Source organism: Jaculus jaculus, chromosome 6, assembly GCF_020740685.1.
Source record: "Jaculus jaculus isolate mJacJac1 chromosome 6, mJacJac1.mat.Y.cur, whole genome shotgun sequence".
NCBI classification, from domain to species: Eukaryota; Metazoa; Chordata; class Mammalia; order Rodentia; family Dipodidae; genus Jaculus; species Jaculus jaculus.
Genome location: NC_059107.1, coordinates 121343276 through 121363410, shown reverse-complemented (window position 1 = coordinate 121363410; position 20135 = coordinate 121343276). Strand labels below are relative to the sequence as shown.

Here is a 20135-nt window from a genome sequence, read left to right as displayed (position 1 = left end):
ACCATTTGGGAGACCGAGGCAAAAGGATTGTCACTGGTTTGAGGTGTATGTCACCAACATAGTGGGTTCTAGGCGAACCTGAGGTACAGAAACCAAATCTCTAAATTAAGTAAATAAATAGTACTTTTCAGTGGCTTCTGTTTTCAACATATTTAGCTGTTTGTCAACAAATGAAGATGAAATAATTCCATCTTAGTTTGCTCCTATAAGTCATAGAACAGGAACACTGAGCTACACTGCATTCAGCAGAGGCATGAGTGCCAACTCTAGAATTATCTTTAAATAACCTCAGCTGGATGTAATCTCCCACTAGTTTTAACATCGACCAATAGTGTCAGTATTTTTGATTGACAGAAATGAGTATTACAGTGTTAGTAAGAGATTTTGAATAGGGTGTATCCACAAAAAAAATCACATTCACCTCATGAAACAGTTTAAAGTAATAGAGAACAAAAAGCTTTATTAGAAAAAAATGGATATAAAATCTATTTTTTGGTATTAGATAAATGTCTTATAAGAAAGTCTTCAACTCTCTCTAAATTTGTTTGTTTATTTTACCATATTGATAGTGATATTGTCTTTGAAATGTTCTGAGTTAAAAGGAAAACAAAAGTGTTGTGTAGTATAGAGTAAGTATTAAAAAGAATTTTATTTTCTTAGGTGAAAAGAATCTTGACTTTCCACTGGCAATCCAATAAAGAATGACTCCGGAGTCCCCAGAGTAGGACGTTTGGGAAGGAGAGGGCACTGCTCAGGGTCAGACTGACATAAAGTCCAGAGAAGAATTGTCAATAGAAGGAAGTTCAGGAACGGAACTTCCAGAAGCAGAGATAGATATGTGCTGCTTGTCTGCTGTCTGTGGAACAGTGACAAACAGAATCCTGCTTCTTAAACTTAGCCTCAAGATTCATATAGGTAAGGGCTCCAAAGCTACAAAATGACATCTTGTTACTATTATGTGAGAACCCAGGAGAAGCAGACAAGAAAAGTCCTATTTGGAGACATATTAGAAAATTCAACATAAGAAACCAGAATAAGACATACAGAAGAAAAATATGGCATTCCTATTTTATGCCTGTTGCATGAAATGGACAGCATTCCTGAAGACAACACTTGGTTTTGTTAGGCAGCATTTGTTTAAGGGCAGTGGAATGAAGCAGTCTGGGTAGTATGGGATTCCCAGGAAAGATATCCAAAAGAAATGAGCTGGATAGAGATAAAAGAGGAAGTGGGAAAACTATGGAGGCTACAATGCCCAAATAAAGAAATTTAAAAAAGAAATCATAAACATTCTATATCTTTTTGTTGTTCATTTAAATATCATGGAGAATTTATTGGATAGATAATGAGGACTACACAAAGGAGGAAAAACATCAAGTTTGAAATAACTGATAGAAAACCAAGACCCAAGAACTGGGATGTGCAGACAAGAAAAATTCAGGTGACAACCCAGAAGTTAACCTCCAATTTCTAGCAAGAAATGGGTTATGCAATGGCAATGGCAATTAACAGACACTAGCCAAGGGAGTTAGGATTAGACGAGTAGAATGACAGCATCTGCTCTAGTAAAAAACAAACATAGGACAAACAAACTATGGACCAAGAATATTCCTGATAGGTTTGTTCTCTCCAACAGGATTATACAGCTGTTTGGTACAATGACTAACTGCACATTCCACATAAACATTTTTTCTTTTTCTTAAATGACAGTCATTTATTGTAGTTACTATCCATCATCTCTTTTTTCTTAGAAAGGAACCCATATTTCTTTTCTTTTCTTTTTCTTTTCTTTTTTTTCTTTTTTTTTTTTGCCACATGGCTGCCCAGAATAAGCACTGAATTTTCAGTCTCCACTGCAGCTAGGTAGACCTTTGGAACTGTAACAGTCCTGAAGAGATGGCAAAGAATACTTACTGCAATGGTGTGTGTCCTTATACTAGAGTGGATCTCAATAATCCACCCAACATTGAGCTGGGAGCCACTAGTAAATCAGTGGTAGGACAGCCTAATTCTCTCAAAACTTCCAGAAGTCACCCTATTATCCACGAACTGCATGCCTCCAGATATCCTTACTTGAGTATAAATGATGTGTTTTCCATGCTGTTGTTTAGTTAGCTGCTATATTTGGTCAAGTCTAATTCTCTACAGTATAACTACTTTGAGCATTCATTTTATTTTTCTTAGTTGTTTTGCACATGTGCACGTGCATACATAGTGTGTGTGTGTGTGTGTGTGTGTGTGTGTGCGCTTGTGTGTGTGTCTGTGGTGAAGCATGTAGGTATGCAGGTGAATACAGGTGTGCACACAACTGAGCATGTATCCAGGTGGATGTCAAAGGACCAAATTGAGGGTCACTCTCAGGGATGCTGTTGACTTCTTTAGACACAAAGCCACTCATTGATCTGGAGCTCACCAATTAGGCTAAAATGGCTGGTCATCAAGTCCAGGAGTTCTACTGTCTCCGGCCCTCAGCCACATCCAGAATTTTACATGGATACTGTGAATCAAAGGTGGATCCACATGCTGGTGAGAATCTTCCCAGCCTCCTTACTATTTTCTACAAGTTAAAAGAACACCCTATATTTCTTTCTAACACTTAGAAATATGCTGAAATGTTAATCAAACATTCTTCACATTTTTTGAAAGAGTTTTAATGTAGCAAAAGGCATGTTAAAAACTTTCTATGAAGATGAATCCAACTTTCCTTGCTGTAGAGTCTTACTGAATTAGTGAGTATTTCATTAAAGTTTGGTGACCCAAATGACTGACCAAACTCTATTGAAACTGTTATGCATAGTGGATACGTATTAAACCAAGGTTCATTTTGCAAAGTTCAAGAAATACTACAGTGAGGACAGTCGCATTAAGGAGACAGAAATACTCTATTACTATTTTGAATTGAATCCAAGCAAGTCATTATATGAGCACAGACCTACAGAGTCAAGTTGTATGATATTCATTTCAATTACTTACAAAAAGTTAAAATACTTAGTCTTTTATTAATAATTTATACTTCCTTACTTTTATTTTGAATTGTTCATTCAATATCACTAATAAAATATTTTAATTCTTACTCAGAAAATTTGTTGCTATAGCTAGAAGAACTATGAAACTCATCCATTTAAAATGTTTTGCTTTATAGATGAAATGACCCAAAGAGATGAGTAAGTTTAACTAAATCTCTCTGATAATTGTTTTGGTCATTCATGGATTCATTCCTACATTCATTCAATTTCTTTCTAACATTTATTATTGCAAGGGCTCAGGGAAAGGGAAGTAGAACAAAGAATAAGAAACAGATCCTACCTTCTATGTACCATATTAGATGGGATAGAAATATTATATTTAATATATATAATTAATCATGGAATAACAAATAAAGACACTGTAGCTATTTTCAGAAAGAAACAAAAATATCACTGCCAAGGAAACAAGGAATAGCTTAAGAAGCAACGACTGTGAAAGAAGTAGCATTTGGACTAAGTTTGGATACCAGAAGAAAAATGTGAAGATAAAATGGACATTTCAGATAAAAGGAGTGGTTTCCTTCTTCCCTTGAAAAGTTAGTTTCTATGTATACAGCCCTTATATATATATTTTTTCTTGACTTAAATTTGGATATAGGCAAATAAAATGGGGGTATTCTTAAGAAGTAAGAGATGAGCATGGTGACACGGGGAAGCATGGCATCACAGCCAGTGCCACACTGTGAGGTGACACTCCTGAGCTTCAAATGGCTCCCCACTGCAGGCCCTAGGTTGCAGTGCCGCGCATGCATGCCGCATCTGGGGAGTAACATCAGAACCCAGCTCAGCATCCAACAGCTAGGAGCTGCTGTGCACAAAATGCCATAAATTAAATGACTAAGAAAAAGATGTCAGTAATAAGTAAAGCAGTAGGGTTTCAATTTACAAGCAAAAATCCAGACAAATGTGCAGTGTGAAGGAGCAGCACTCTTCATTTTCCTTCACATTACAATCAATGAAGCAGCTTTGTATACACATATTCAACACCTAGAGAACAGTGAGTGTTGCTATGGATTTTTACAAATACATTTTTTCAATATGCATGCTGGTGGTGTCATTGTAGTTTATATCAGGTTTTATCAAGTTGTATATTGATGGTAAACATGCATATTCATAAATTTACTCATGATTTTTAGAGCTATAAACTGACAACATAGTATTCATATAAGTATTCAGCCTGTTAATTCTTCTGACTGCTTGCTATCTTACACTGGCATTCTTTTCCTAGTCTCAATTCCACCATATGTTGAATTCCACCTAAAAGGAAACCTACATATCAGCTATGCATGTCTGCAGGAGACCTCCAGGTACTAACCTTGCTTTCTTCTTTCTCCTTGGCTTTTCCTTGCAGGGGTTTCTTCTCTCCAAAGTCACAGGTTGATTTTAACGTGAGCTGACAAGGAAGCATTGAGTGCTCTGTTTCAGCAAGTTCCAAAGGTCTTGAAGAATAGTGCTGTGACCCACAAGTGCCAAGAGTTGGTATCGGGAGAGCAGCGTGAACAGGCTTTGACCCAACAGCTGGCTGTCTCAGTTTTGAGGCAACCCCAAGTACAGGCATGGCTTCTATAAAAGTATCTTTTTGCTGCCAAGGAAAATGCTCCTAACCTCAGTCTGGTAGACTCCAGCTTTAGTATTTCCAGAACAAATAATTTAAACAAAACTAGCAGTCATTCCAATTTAGAAAGAAAAAACTAATAAGAGAGAAACAAAACTTTATCTTTAGCTGAGTGTCTTTCTTGCTGGCTGGGATTCATTTTTCTTTCTCTCGCTCTTTCTCTCTCATTCTCACTCTCCCTCCTCCCCTCCTTGCCTCCCTCCCTCCTTCTTTCCTTTCTCTCTCTCCTCTTTTCTCCTTCCTGCACCCTCTCCCTCCCTTCCTCTTTCTGTTCAGTTGGTTATTGCCTATGCACTACTAAATAATATGAAATATTCCTTTGGAAAGTAATTTTACTACAAGGTAAATGCATCCATAAGCCTTTCTTCTTGCTATAGCAGCCTGTGTCTGAGCTTTGAGAGTAAAGAGAGAGAGAGAGAGAGAGAGAGGGGGGGGAGAGAAACAGACAGACAAAGGAAAACCCTTTAGTACAAGAGTCAAAGAAGCCAAAAGTCCACAGTAGTGGAAGGACAGGACAGGACTTCTTCCTGACTAGAAATAGCCAGCCTGCATTCTCTTTTTAAAGAAAACTGTATTTCCCCTAGTTGAAAAAAAAGGGGGGGGGGAGAAAGAATGGGCAGGTTAATGGCCAAAACAAACAGCTGTTGGAAGAACTTTTAGCCCGGAAACAATTTCAGCAATGAAGCTGTTTGTCTAATTTCCAGCTATTTTTCACTACTGACAGCCATACACCATGGTGTTCATTCTGTTTCATCCCATGAAATCAGGTTGAAGTCATGTAAAAGTGCAGCTAGCTAAGGCAGCTAAATCATTCAGCAGACCATGCCTGCCTGGAATAGGAAATGCAGTAAGCACTGGGTGCATGCAAAAGATGCTAACTAATTTCTAAACGTAATGATGAGAAAAGTCCTTGCATTCACAGTGCATGCAGGCCTCACACAACAGTTGGTGGTCAAAGCATTTTGTGCATCATGTACAATCACTGTGATGACTCCAACAGCTTATGCTTTTATTTTCTTCACTTTGCAAAAAGACAAATATTGATTTAGATACATTGACTAATGAGACCAAAGTCATGAAATCAGATGTTATGCCTTTAGCCTTAAAAATTATCTTATAATTAAAAAGTAACTGTGATACAACATTAAGTCCAACCTAAAATGCTAAGTTTTGAAAACATGTCCTGAATGACAGTGAATGACAAGGATCCAATTTGCAAAAGTGTTTTCCTATAATCATATCATGTAGAATATAGGCTAAAAGCAGGCCCAAAGTTTTTGAAAAAAACATATCATATATACTCATTATTGTCCTGAATTGTAATGTCTTCAGAAAAAAAAATCTCTGTCATCATTTAGTTAAAGAAAATCATATAGTCCTGACAATGTTGTGATTTTAATAGCAATTACCTATCTGATAAGAAAAATAATTATATCATTCCCTTTATGTTTCAATAAAAAATTCTTTAAGGTACATTTACTCCTGCATTTTACTTATTTAGAAAGAAAATATTCTAATACTATAAGAAGTGTAAAGTTACTAGAGAAACAACTGAGTAACATAAAAATGCACTCATATGTTGGCAATCACCAGAACCTCAGTCATTACTATAGCAAATGCCTCTCTACAACACAGAAATGATACTCTGACTATTCATTAACATGTAGTATCTAATCTTGCTGTGCCTTTTTGTACAATTCAATGAATTTTTACGGAGTGATCTTATTTTGTCTATAATTTCTAGCTACATACTTAATTTTGTATAAGAAGCAATTCATAGATGAAATAGTCAATAAGTAAATTAAAATATGTACTTTTTGATATAAGTAGAAGAAATTGCAATGTAACTCAGAATTCTCACAGTTTTCAAAAAGTAATCCAGTGGGATTTATAGAATGGGATAATAAGACAGAAATGTAAAACCAGTAGTGATAGATAAATGCAAAAATCTACCTGAGATAGTTACTGTGTAATCTTGTTAAAAAGTTTGTAAACAAATATTTAAAAGAAAAAAAGCAAAACACAATACCAAACTCTATCTTCCAGAGACAGATTTCACAGAGATAGAGATTATTCATATTCTTAAAATGGGATAAAGTTTTATGATTCTTATAATCCCTATATTGCATATAAAATAACACAGCTAAAATAATGTGACTTGTGGAAAAAATAAATTTTTGGAAAACCATTCAAAATGTATGCAACTCTGAGAAATCAGGTCTTCAGCAAATTTACCAGTGGAAGCTTAGAATTTGGACCACCCAAGGATTCAGCTTAGCCTAAAATTATTTTAGAGACAATTGAGCACAAAAGCTGGCAATACACTCATTAAAACTTGTGGAAAAAATCCAGATAGAAGGCAAATTTTAACCAATGAGGCAAGGCAAGCATCTAAATGGGAATAGGGTATATACCATTTGCAAATATATAAAAGTAATAGAATGCTAGAAGTATGTCCAATGATGAACATGCCTCAGAAACAGGGATTGGGTTCATGATACACCTGTATTTCTAATTGTCATAATAATCAACCCAAAGGGATTCTGTTGAGTTCCTTGAGTTCAAGATAAGGTTTATTTTTTTTTTTTCTCCTACCAAGATTCTAATTCACTTGTGACTATCTGTCTCCCTTAGCCTAGAATAAATCACATAAAGGCAGGTATGGCTTTATGTGGCTATACATAAGCTACACTCCTAAATTACACTAGCATAATTAACCTATTTACCAAGTGACACTGAGCTAATGGCATTTTGAAGACATTTGTTGGAGCAGAGCACCCTATAACTCTAGGATTGATCAAAATGAAAAATAAGGGTTCACATTTAATAAGATTTGTTTTCAGCTTGAAAAGCCTTTAACATGTTAGCATTATTTCACTGTAACCAAAATACAGAGGCGAAAATTCTAGCCACTGTCAACCAAGTTTATGCAACAATACCAACCACCAAAAAATAAACAATAAACATATGGAAAACTGACTATGTGTCTAGAGCTGATATCTCAGCCTATTCTAAAGCACATCACTGCTTTGAGGAATAGGAGAAAAAAAGTCATTGAGAGATTATATAAATTTTCTTGCTGTGACTGAATCAATAAATTATTGAAAAGAAGCAGCCTACAGAAGGAATGGTTTATTTTGGCTTACAGCTCAAGAGGTTATAGTCTTCCATGGCACAGGAGGTGTAGGGAGGAGAAGGTGGCTGGTCTCATAACATCCAAAGTCCGGAATGGATAGTAAACAGGAAGTAGGGTTTTTATAAAACCTCAGGTCCCGCCACCAGTGACACACTTCCTCCAGCAAGTCTCTAATTCCTAAATGTTCCACAACATTACCAAACAGTGCCTTCATCTGGGGACCAAATGTACAGACACACGAGTCTATCCAGGACATATCACATCATGCCATAACTGTTGGTATATTCACACCACTTGGAAAGTAGAGGCAGATTCAAGAGTTCAAACCCAGCCACTGCTACATATGAGCTTAAGGCCAACTTGGGTTATATTAGGCTGTTTTGAACATCCAAAATTTAGAAAGTCAGCAAAAGTTAAATGACAAACTTAAGGTCCCAGCATATAGCATGGTGCCAAGTTCAAAATGACTTATCTTAAACTGATTTCAACAAACCACCATCTGGAATGTTTGCTAAAAATATGTCAGATGCAACCCAAATCTACAAAGTAAGAATAATACAGAAGAGGGACATGTCTGGGTCAAATTTAAATAAGTTTATTCTCTTTACTCACTAAAATTTAGGATCTATAATGTATAGGACTTATAGTGTGATAGTTCAGGAGACAGGCTCCAAAAGTTAGATTTCATGTAACCAAACCCTGCTTAGATACTTAGTAGATACATGAATTTGGAAGTGTTCCTACTTCTCTCAGAAATATCATAAGCATTGAAGAGATAAATGTATAAGTCTTTAGCACCATGCATGTAGTGCCAATAAATGTTAGCCTTAATATCACAGGCACTCTTAAAGTCTTAACAACTAATGAGGTAAAGTCAAGAGTTTTATCATAGCCAGGAAAAATATTTAAAATGATGATAAGACAAGAAAGTAACAGTGGCTACTAGATACCTTTGAAAACCAAGCTTGTAGACAAGAGAATTCTCATCTAACTATATCTCAATGTTAGTAATTCAAAATAATTTATTAATAGGTCAAAGTGATATTTGAAACTAAAGTTTAACAATTCTAATGAACTAGTCCACTGTGGGCTGCACCACACACTAACAACACGAAGATCCTTTTCCTTCCCCCTTAAAGATCCCCCATGCCCATTGCAGCTTATGTGTGGCTACACACACCAGTTTTGCCTTTCTTGGAATTTCTGCATTTTTCATTTGTTGTTTTGCTTCTGATACGTATCTGCATTATGAAGGTGAACATGGTGTCACTGACATGCAGTCTGTTCTATGGGTATGTTTCTGTATTTATCATGTGATGTACTTCCAATATGAGGATATTGTGAATAAAGACACTGCCTTGTGTTACTTACATTCTTTTGTCAGCAATCAATCACCAGAGGAAAAACTTTGGGACACTTAGTTGTATAAAAAACTGCCAAATAATTTTGACAGCATACTGTTCTGAAATCTCACTGATAATGGAGGAGAGTCCCAGTACCTCCACCTACCCACTGTTATTTTGTGTTTTCAGTTTAGCTGTATCTAATCTAATGCTGTTTATCATACATTAATCAGAATATTTGTAATGTTAATACTGAACAGTTTTTTATATATTTGTACACCAAGACTTTATCTTTGTTTTTCAGATTTGAGCCATTTATTTTATATTAGATAAAGGTCCTTTCCTAGTCTGATGTTTTGAAATGAATTAATACATTTGCCTAGTTTGCAGCTTGTCTAATGTGAGATCATTCTTTGCATATTTTCCACTTTTATTGTTCTGGGAGAGGCCCTAGTTATCTCTTGATGGCAAGCCATCTCTGCAAGGACTTGTATAACAGATAGTCCTGGAAGATGGAAGAAATACTTTCCTCTAGAGCAAATGGTAGATTGGTATACTGTCTATTATAATAAATGTGTTGTCTATTTCTAGCTAAAATGAAGAGACAAGTTGCAGCAAATAATAAAAGTGTAAGCATCACCTACACCTTATTATATTGCCTTAAACCTGGTAGGTAGTGGTGAACTAGAACAAGATCATGGTATTCTAGCTACTGCTGTGAATGACTATTTTTGGTCTCCAATAGAAGAGTCCAATGTCTCTGTCAGTGATTATGAGTACAGGCCAGATTAGCTTGCTAGCTTGAATGCAGGGCAAAATCTAAAAATTTAATGTGTGCATATGTGTGTGTACATGTCCATGTATGTGGGTCATAGACAGTACCAAATAGAAATCTGCCTCTTCAAATAGGAGGGAAGAATACAAGAAAGAGAAACTCTTGATAATTACAGAGTTAATGTTTACTTTTAAAGATAATTGACAATAGAACAATGTAATGATTCAGAGAATTAATAATTGCAAAAGAAAATGTGTGACAATGATAGCACAAGCATGTGAAAGGAGTATGAGTCTACTCTCCTTGGCCTTGGAATATCTTTTCTCATACAGATACAGGAATATCCCTGTGACAAAGATTGAAGGAACATCTACAAATCTGTAGATGTCCTAAATTCACTATCATTCTCTCTCTTAGTATACTCATTGTGTACTTATCTCTTACCCCCCCACCCCGCCTTTCCATCACCATTCCCATTTCTCTCACCAATTTCTTTTCTTTTTTTTTTTTTTAACTCTGTCTCAAAAAGTAGGGCTGTAAGCATTACTAGTCATTGACTACTTTTTCCTATAACTCAGAATAACTCCTCAACTGGATTTGAGCTATCTATACTCTATAATCTGAATATTGCCTCCAAGTAATGCACATTGTTTAGTCTTCTTTAAGAGGTCATAGGCTTGGCATATCTTTACAATGGTTGAAAAATGTTTTATGTTTGATTTAAAGTCGCAGGGTCTAACAAGTATAATCCTTACTAGTCTGTAGTAGTTTCTATCCTGATTCAGATGCTTCATTGTTTTTCACCATTCTGCCCCAAACTGTGTTGATGTTATGGGAAACTTTTCCCATGGGGGGATGTGGACACACGTCTTTGCCCCAAATATGGCTCAGATGGCAGGCCAAAATACAATCATACTGACTTTGGTAACCCAAAGGTTTTTACTGTGGGGGGGAGTCACTTACAGAACATAAAGGGAGGTTGCTTTTAGGAATGTGTGATCCCCAAAGCAGCTACTTTGGTGGAGATTCCTGTGTCAAAGTTACTCTTTGGATGCTCCTCCCTAAGCCTTAGGATAAGGGGGACTTACTTACAGAGTATTGAGTCTCCAGAAACATCATCTCAATATAGTTAACTGGAGCTCCTTGTTCCTAGATCTTTTCCTCTCCATATACTATATCTTCCCCCTCAGGTCATGGGATCTTGTGTGTTACTGTATATGGCTGGTGAAAGGCATGCCTAAGTCTCAGGTGGAGGGGTCTAATGACCCTCCCTATACTATCTATTGTGAGTTAACCCAGCTGCTTTTGATAAAGCTGGAAATAGTTGTTTACACCTTTCTATGTGCAGGAAACTTGTCATACAACCATTGACTATGATTAAATTAACACCAATTTTCCAAAAATAATCCATTCTTAGCTGGGCGTGGTGGTGCACACCTTTAATCCCAGCACTCGGGAGGCAGAGGTAGGAGGATTGCCATGAGTTCGAGGCCAACCTGAGACTCCATAGTGAATTCCAGGTCAGCCTAGGCTGGAGTAAGACCCTACCTCGAAAAACCAAATAAATAAATAAAAATAAACAAAAATAATCCATTCTTTGCTATTCATCATCTAAGGACTTCCCTTAAACCTTATAAAATAAAGAGTTTTGTATTCATAGGTTCCCAGATGTGTTTGGCTTGAGATTGGCTTATTTGATGAGGAACTGTAAGATTAGGGAAAAGAGAAATCACATTATGAGGGTAAACTATTCTCTTGACCTGGCTTTAAACACTTAAAAACTTTCATCTCCCTTGTAAAATTTCTTGTCAGCATACCCATTGACACTATTTCTGTTCAACTATCCGAGGAAAGAAATAACACAACAAAATTTTGAGCATGTATTTGAAGATATAGTACACCAATATGTGCCTACATTGTGGTTTTGAAACAGGATAAAGGAAGGTTTACTAGCTGATCAAAGTAAACAGGTCGCTGATGAGGACAGAAAACACAGAATGAAAACAGTTCATAGATTTTTGAAACACATGCAATGTCTACAGTGGTGGAAACTGTTTACATGCTCTACGTGGCTTACATTTACCATTTTGCAGATAATCCTTAAAATATGCTACTGATACAATCATTTGAGCAAATAAAACCCACCAAATTCTGAAGGCCTCTTAACCATAAAGCATAATGAAAAGTGCATGCAGTAAGCTCTGTGATGACATCACATGCTGATTCTCTCCCATGTAGGACATTTCCTCCTCTATGTAGTCAAAAATGTATACATCTTATGCTGGGACAATGACCTTACTAAAACAAAATCACTTAGATAAACTTGCTAGAAAATTTCAGTGTTCCAATGATACAGGGGACTTATAAATATAAGTGAATATTCATGAGGGACACTTGCAATCTTAAAAATAATTATACTTGAAGAAGCCATATTCACTGGCTTCTTTCACAAATAGATTGCTATAAAAGAAGAGAAAATAAATCTTAAACCAAGTTGGGACAAATTACCTTTAGAAATGAAGCCATGTATTTTTAGAGTTAACAATTTATAAGTACTCTATTTTATAAAGACATCCTTTTTGCTACTGTCCTTTTGACAATTTTATTATTTCATCTAGTTAGTTTTAAGATTACATAGAAATAAAAATAGGCTACAACATAGTGACTACAGTAGCAAATAGAATTTAAAATATAGAAAAATGCAATAGTACTAACTTGTAGTCATGAAAGATTTTCAGAAACAGGACTGATAGTGCTATTCATAGAAGCCAATATTACACAAAATTCCCAGTGTCAGGAGTGAAATATCACCCAGTAAGTTGTTGTATAGGGAGGCACTTGATGCCTACCACAACTAGATTGGAAAATGCTATTTTACTGAGGACCCCACATACTTCAGTTGGAGGATACTTAGTAATCAAGCTAGAATTGAGCTGGAAACTTCCTCCTGAAGGCTATTTTTTATGGTTCTATAAGTTTCTATGCATGCTGCAGGAGGATAAAAGTCAGAAAGACTATTATCCAGTAGTTGAAGTGAGCTATATAACTGAACTTCTAGGCAATATGTGACTACTGGTACAATAATGGCATGACTGGAACAGGAATAACGAGTTATTCATTGATTAAATTTAAGGCCCACTCATTGAGCAGAAATTCATGCCTGGTACTGAAAACCTAGTCAAAATACTATAGCTAGGAAAGTCACAGTATTTAGGGGTAAGCTTCTACTATCGTTTGGCTGAACAGATATGTTGTGCCCATCAAACTGTGCTCTATTTAAGTATTTGGACATATGTTAAATATAGAAAAGTGGATTATGAAGTTTAGAATCTGAATTTTTGCTTTATTCTTCTTCATCCACTAGCTGCATGTTTAACAAATTGAAAAAAAAACATACACAAAATGAAAAGAAATGACTGTGGTGGTTGGAATATTAGTCCCCCATAGACTCATGTTTAAACACTTAATCCCCTGTAGGTGGTGCTGATAGGCAAGTTTCTGAAAGCTCTAGGAGGTGGAACCTTGCTGGAGTAGGTGTATTGCTATTGATGTGCTTTCTTGTGATATATCCAGCCCACTTTGCACTTTAATGAATTCTACTTCATCCCTGCTAATGAAGATATGACACTGCTTGTCTACACAGCCATGCTTTCTTCCCTCAGGATAGACTTTCCCTTGAAACTGTAAGGAAAATGAAACCTTTGCCTTCTATAAGCTGCTTCCAATCACGTGTTTTGTCCAAACAACAAGAAAGTAACTGCTTTAATGAGAAAATAAAATGCTTGCAAGTAATCTGCTATAATTTAGGAAGGTTTTTCCTAAAGATGTTTCATCCTTTGGGACATTAGCTTATAAATTGTCAAGTTCTGTGTTTTTAAGGATGAGTATTTCATTTGTATCACAGTTATTTTAATGCACAGTTCAGACATAAAGGAAATGGAAGGTAAGTGGTGGGCACCAAAAATCTTCTAAAATTCCTACCCTTCTTACAGAAATATTCCCTGTGATATTTCTGGCAGCAATGAGTTCCCTTTGCCAATTTTTCCAATAATAAGAAGTTGGATATCACATCAACTCTCATGGACAGATGCATTTCAAAGAAACAGAGGATATTTTCATATCCCAACTAAAGTAGAATCTAATACATTACCGAAATTAGATGAACAGAAATCTAGAAACAACAATCACAACACATTTTGCATATGAATATGTAACATTGCAAGTTAATGCAGAATTAGCAGAAGGTATATTTGGGATTATTTTAATATTCTAGTTTTCATTAATTGAATGTTGCTCATATTTAAATATATTTTCTTTACATTCCTTTTCATTAGTAAAGTTGAATCACCAAACATATTTCTGGAATTTTGTTCATAAATTCCTTCCCATAATTGCAAATTGAATGAAACTAAAGATGAAAAATAAGTTGTAGTTGCCTCCTCTCTTTATATGTCCTATTGGAGAACATCAGAAACCAACCTTGATTCTTGAAAATGCACTGATTTTCTCCACTTTCTTAACAGAAGTGTTAGCTTGCTCATGAAGCCACTGAAAACAAAGGATGTTAGCAATCACATAGTCTTAGGCCCTGGGAATATACTGGCCAACTTTATACACTTTCTGACCAAAACAAGCAAACAAAATAAAATCCCAAACAAAACAAAACAAAAACTTTGACCAAACGTAAATGGAATGTTTCATAATTTTAATGGGGTGGACTCTTCCTCCTCAAAACCAATTTCCCTGTTTCCTATTAAACATGAAAACTGCTCATTATAGAACATATCCTTTGCATGGGACAATTTTAAAAGCCATGCTTGAAATAACCTAAGCACTAGAAGTTTTATTTCCTTATTAATGGTATTTTCTACTATCCATAGCTCCAGTTCTTATAAAATATGGCATATGTGATGTCCTTGAAGTAACAATAAGAAAAATTAATTCAGTTTTATATTATAATATTGATACTTTAATTTCCTTCAAGTTGTTTTTTTCACAGTCAACAAGAAAAAAACTCATTATAATTTGTTGATGACACATGCCTATAGTTTCTTTAGTTGGGAAGGCTAAGGTAGGAGGATTGCCATGAGTTTGAGATCAGGTTGGGTTACAGAATGAATTCTAAGTGCCTGGTAACATAGTGAAACTTGTCTCAAAAGCAAAACAATAACAAAGAAAGCAAATAATTAAAATTAACCATTTATCTTCCTATGTTACCTTATTCTATCATATAAAAAGCCTAGTATCCCTGTTCATTTCATTATACCTCAGTTTTTATTTCACTAACATACCATTCCTTATCTCAAAATTGATGTCTCAATAGCACAAAAGGAGTGGTATTAAGACCTGTTCCTACAGATGTCAGCCTCTTCCTGCAGCATGTTAAAGGAACTATATAGAAATATTTCTGGACAGCTAAGAGAATCTTAGGAACATGTTCATCTGGTTGAGTTTACCTTTGAGATTTAAAATGAGATAAAATAGAAGATGAGTGTTGAGTTCTCCCCCAACAGCTTGCATCTATCAACTGGGTTTAAGAGCTATCTTCCACAACAAACATATGGTGACCATAACTGCTTCAGTGTACATAAACAAGGAAAATAATCAAAATAAGATGTCACAAGAACTATTATAAAGGTGAAATGACCATGTAATTGCACATCTGGCAATGGTAAGAGCTTTGGGAAGGATATGACTCTGGTAGAGACCTCTGTGAGGTTAACATTTCCCTCTGCATTGAAAAAAAAAGTCTGATTGTCTTGACAGAATCACTAGAAAAGCTTTGCAGAGCATTTTAATCAATGAGAAATGCTCTCAGGGAAACTTTAATAAAGAAGAAAAAGAAATCTATTGTATTAAGTAAACTCAGCAGTTTTTCCTTTGGACTATTCTCCAGAGGATTTGATTTAAACAGAGTATCTCTGGCAAAGGATGAGGCTTATTATTTTGTCATGGAAATTTCGATGAAAGGACAAAATTATCAGGGAATCATAAGGAGATTACAGGAATTGTAGGCAACCTTAAAGTAGACTGTTCCATTTAGATAAGGCTTAGGATGTTCTTGCTCTTTCACTACATCCACACATAACTGGTGCCATTTCTTGCTCAACCTCTATGTTTCTAAAAAGATCCTTCCATGAATCCATCACTAAAATGTATACAGTAAATTAAGATTAAGGTCCAACATATTCACCCAGAATATAGGAAAAACATAACAGAATGGAAAGGAGAACAGAACAAGAACAAAAGAGGATCAAAAGGAATATCTGTGATCTGACATCAGCAAGTAAAATTCCAGCTATGTAAGCAAAGGAGTGCAGTTTGTCAATGAGAAAAATTCTAAGAATTAACACATTTACTATTCTGAAGAATCATCTCCTATGTTTCCTGTCTTGAGTTCAGTGATCTAAAGGTTTTCAGAACTGAGTTGGAACAACATGTCCTAAATCCACATTATTTGTTTCAAACAACTTTATTTTTACTTTTATTTTTTGAGAGGTTTTACTTTTAAAGAATATATGAGTTTCTCATGATAGAAAATTCACCTTCTCTCCCCTTCTGGCTGAAGAAAGAGAAATGACAGGAAAGTAGAGGAATGCCAGGCAAAGAGCAAATGCACATGGAAATAAATGGAACAACCTATGGTGTCTATAAGTAATGACTATGCTTACTAGAAACTGAAGGAGATGGAGAAGATGGCTGCTATGTGTGGAGTCCACAATAGTGTGCAAGAATGATGCCATAACAATGTGTGTCAGAAGCTACTTGGTGGCTCTCCTTTCCATCTGTGCCTGCATCAGATCCAGAAAGTCTTGGTAGCACTGAGTAACTAACTCAGTGAGGGAAAGGAATCAAATGACACCACCCCAGAGAGTTGAAAAATACCAAATCATTATCCACCTTATCCAAGTAGAAGCAATGATCTTCTGTTGAATCCACTTTGTAGCAAGATGGCAAGGCTTTCACTCTAAACATACATCCACTTCTCTCACTGAACTAAAGTGCATGTTTTGACATGGAGCATGTATGCAAAGAAAACAATGTCTGTAAAAAGAGAATACATTAGACAATATAGTGGTAGTATAACATGTCATAAAATTAAGAACATTTTTTGCCAGATGTTTTGCTTTTGGAATTTTTAAGGCTTCACTCTTGACATTCAATAAATATTAAGTTCATCTTCCTACCAACAAGCCTCACATTTACAATGAACTTCTACCAAGTCATTCATAATTATTCCCCTTTTAGTTTCTTCCTGTCTTTGCATATTCTTATATTTCCCAAAATTACATTTTTGTTTAAATGAACTCCAGATGCATGTGCCACCTTGTGCATCTGTATTATGTGGGTCCTGGGAAAATTGAACCTGGGTCCTTTGGCTTTTCAGGCCAGAGCCTTAAGTGCTAAGTCATCTCTCCAGCACCCAAAATTACTTTTCTTAACTCCTTATCTCTAAAATAATTTGTTATGGGGCCATTTTGACAATAAAATACTTATATTTCAATAAAATACTTAAATTTATTACCTGTTCATGATGCGTATGAACTTTCAAAACATTGTAAATATTTAAAAAATTGTAAATATTAATACAAAGATATGCAGTTTTCTGTAGATATTAGATTATCATGGTAAGTAAAAGTTTCTGGAAGTTGCAGTCAAGTTCTCATTTTGACAGATCATACTTCACAATCTAAAAAATGACAGTTTAATGTTTATTTATTTATCTTTTTAATTGTTTAATTTTTATTTATTTATTTGAGAGCAACAGACAGAGAGAAAGAGGCCGATAGAGAGAGAGGGGGGAAATGGGCACACCGGGGCTTCCAGCCACTGCAAACAAACTCCATACGCGTGCGTCCCCTTGTGCATCTGGCTAATGTGGGTCCTGCGGAATCAAGACTTGAACTGGGGTCCTTAGGCTTCACAGGCAAGCGCTTAACCACTAAGCCATCTCTCCAGCCCCACGTTTAAAAAGGATGTGAGGATAAGAAGTAAGGCGAAATGATTTGATGAATTAAGACATCTCTGTAATGGGAGCTAGAGGGATTGCTTAGTGGCTAAGGTACTTGCTGGCAAAGCTTAAGGACCAGGGTTTGATTCCCCAGTACCCATGTAAGCCAGATGCACATGGTGGTGCATGCATCTGGAGTTTATTTGTAGTGGCTGGAGACCCTGATATGCCTATTCTCTCTCTCCCTCCCTCCCTCCCTCCCTCTCTCTCTGTCTCTCTTTCTCTCTCTCTCCCTCTGTGTGTGTTTGTGTGTGTGTATGTCTCCCTCTCTCTGTGCATCTTTTTCTATATCTCAAATAAATAAAATATATTTAAAATACATCTCTATAAGCCATGACTGTACTTTACATTAGAGCTAAGGTAGTAATATAAGGTGATAATTATATGAAACTATGATATAATTTTTAAAGCTGCAACTTACTGAAGATAGTAATTAGGAAAGACATTCCTTGGGAGTATATCAGGATTTTTAGTGTATCATGTTTAACATATGTAATCATTAGAGGGATCCTTGGCCTCTCTGAATATTTTTAAGGTGAAGATTTATTACTACATATTCCTGAAAATGCATACACTAACAAAAACTAGTAGCAGAATAATTTAGTAGCATCTTTTTTAAAAAAATATTTTATTTATTTATTTATTAGAGACAGAGACAGAGGGGGAGAGAGAGAGTGAGAATGGGTGCGCCAGGGCCTCTAGCCACAGCAAATGAACTGCAGAAACATGTGCCACCATGTGCATCTGGCATACATGGGACCTAGAGAATCGAACCAGGGTCCTTAGGTTTCGCAGGCATGCACCTTAACCGCGAAGCCATCTCTCCAGCCCAGATTTAGTAGCATCTTTACAGGGCAACATTTTCAAGTTTCACTACTTTGCATTTTAAAGGAACTATCTACTCAAGTGCTCTGATCCACAGACATGCTCATTTGCTTTGAGAAACTATAATCACTATTAAAAGACTATATGAAGCTAACCAGTAGTTATATCTAAAAGCACATTATTTTGTTGTATTTTATTCAGCTTATAATTTGTGCTTGAAAATCATGAAGATATCTGGCTTGCAGTTGATATAGTCAGCCAGCCTTGAAACTGAAGAAACATAGACTCCTAACCCCAGCAGGGCCACCACCCGATCCATTATATTGTCATGCTTGGGTGGTCAAGACAGTTCCCTTCTGACAGCATTCAAGGGACTCTCCATCAACAGAGCCAATTTCAGTGACAGCAATCAAGAACATTTGGGGGAAAGAAAAAGTCTCTTTGGCTGAAACTGAAGATTCACATTCTAGTAGATCTTGAACTCCTAAACAGACTTATTTGCAATAGTATCCTAACAAACATTTTATAATCCCGAACCAGGGAATATGCTTGAAGCAGCCTGCATTTCTTTAAAAGGTGCACATCCAGGATTTAACTTTCTGCCTTGTGGTTTTTAATCAAAGGTAAGCTCCTCTAATGACCAACCACAGACTCATCAAGGAGCAAAGCAGGCCTGTGCTACTGAGGACTGCCTTGTTCATTTTACACACTGCTTCTTAAGGTTCCTTCCAGGGAGTCTGTTGTTTTTCTCCTTCCTTCTCTAATTGCCTCTGCTTACCACACACCAGTTGTTTTCCTTGGCTCAAGCCCATCTACTCCCTTTGAATTTAACCTCATGCCCATGTTTCATTCTTGGTGTAGTATTTCAAATAAAGATTATCATTGCTCTGGTATTGCTTTATTTGTTTCTCTTTTAATTTACATGGTAGTATTTTCAGTCAGAGTATAGGGTTCAATGTCAGACCATGGGTGAGGAAGCAGGATGTCTTATTTGGAAGCTATACCTTCCCAATGGATTCTTGCAAAATGTGTCATAGGGAAGGGTATATTAGGAAATGCTGAATGCTCTTCCAACATCAGTTTTTCCTACCATACAAATGGCCATGAGAATTCTTGGGCCTTGAAACATCTCCTCCGCTGGGAGATTAGACTTGAGTCTGACAACCTTTGGCAGGCTATTTTTTAATGTTCTTTCACTTCAGTCTTGTTCAAGACCCAGAGCTAGCTAAACTCAGACCTGGAGTCCACCATCTGTGGGGAGGAGCATGATGATTTGCTATAGCTGATTTGTGCAGTGTGTGTGTGTGTGTGTGTGTGTGTGTGTGTGGTGTTATAAGGAGAAGAGCAAGAAACATTTAATTCTGGTATCATTCAGATATATTTATATTGGGTTCAGAAAAATGC

At 36.1% G+C, this 20135-nt stretch overlaps 1 protein-coding gene across 5 annotated transcripts in view; it reads right to left on the bottom strand.

Annotated features, from left to right (window-relative positions):
- Nav3 (neuron navigator 3) overlaps nt 1-20135 on the bottom strand; it is an 830635-nt gene that overhangs the window by 374037 nt on the left and 436463 nt on the right. Inside the window, exon 1 of one of the 5 annotated variants that reach the window (XM_004650132.3) lies at nt 4342-4786. The exons of the other annotated variants lie outside the window; for them this stretch is intronic. Within the exon in view, the coding sequence (XP_004650189.2) occupies nt 4342-4584 (243 nt within the window). The 5' untranslated portion in view covers nt 4585-4786. Of the gene's footprint in view, nt 1-4341; nt 4787-20135 lie in introns of those variants that run through there. 5 annotated transcript variants of the gene reach the window in all.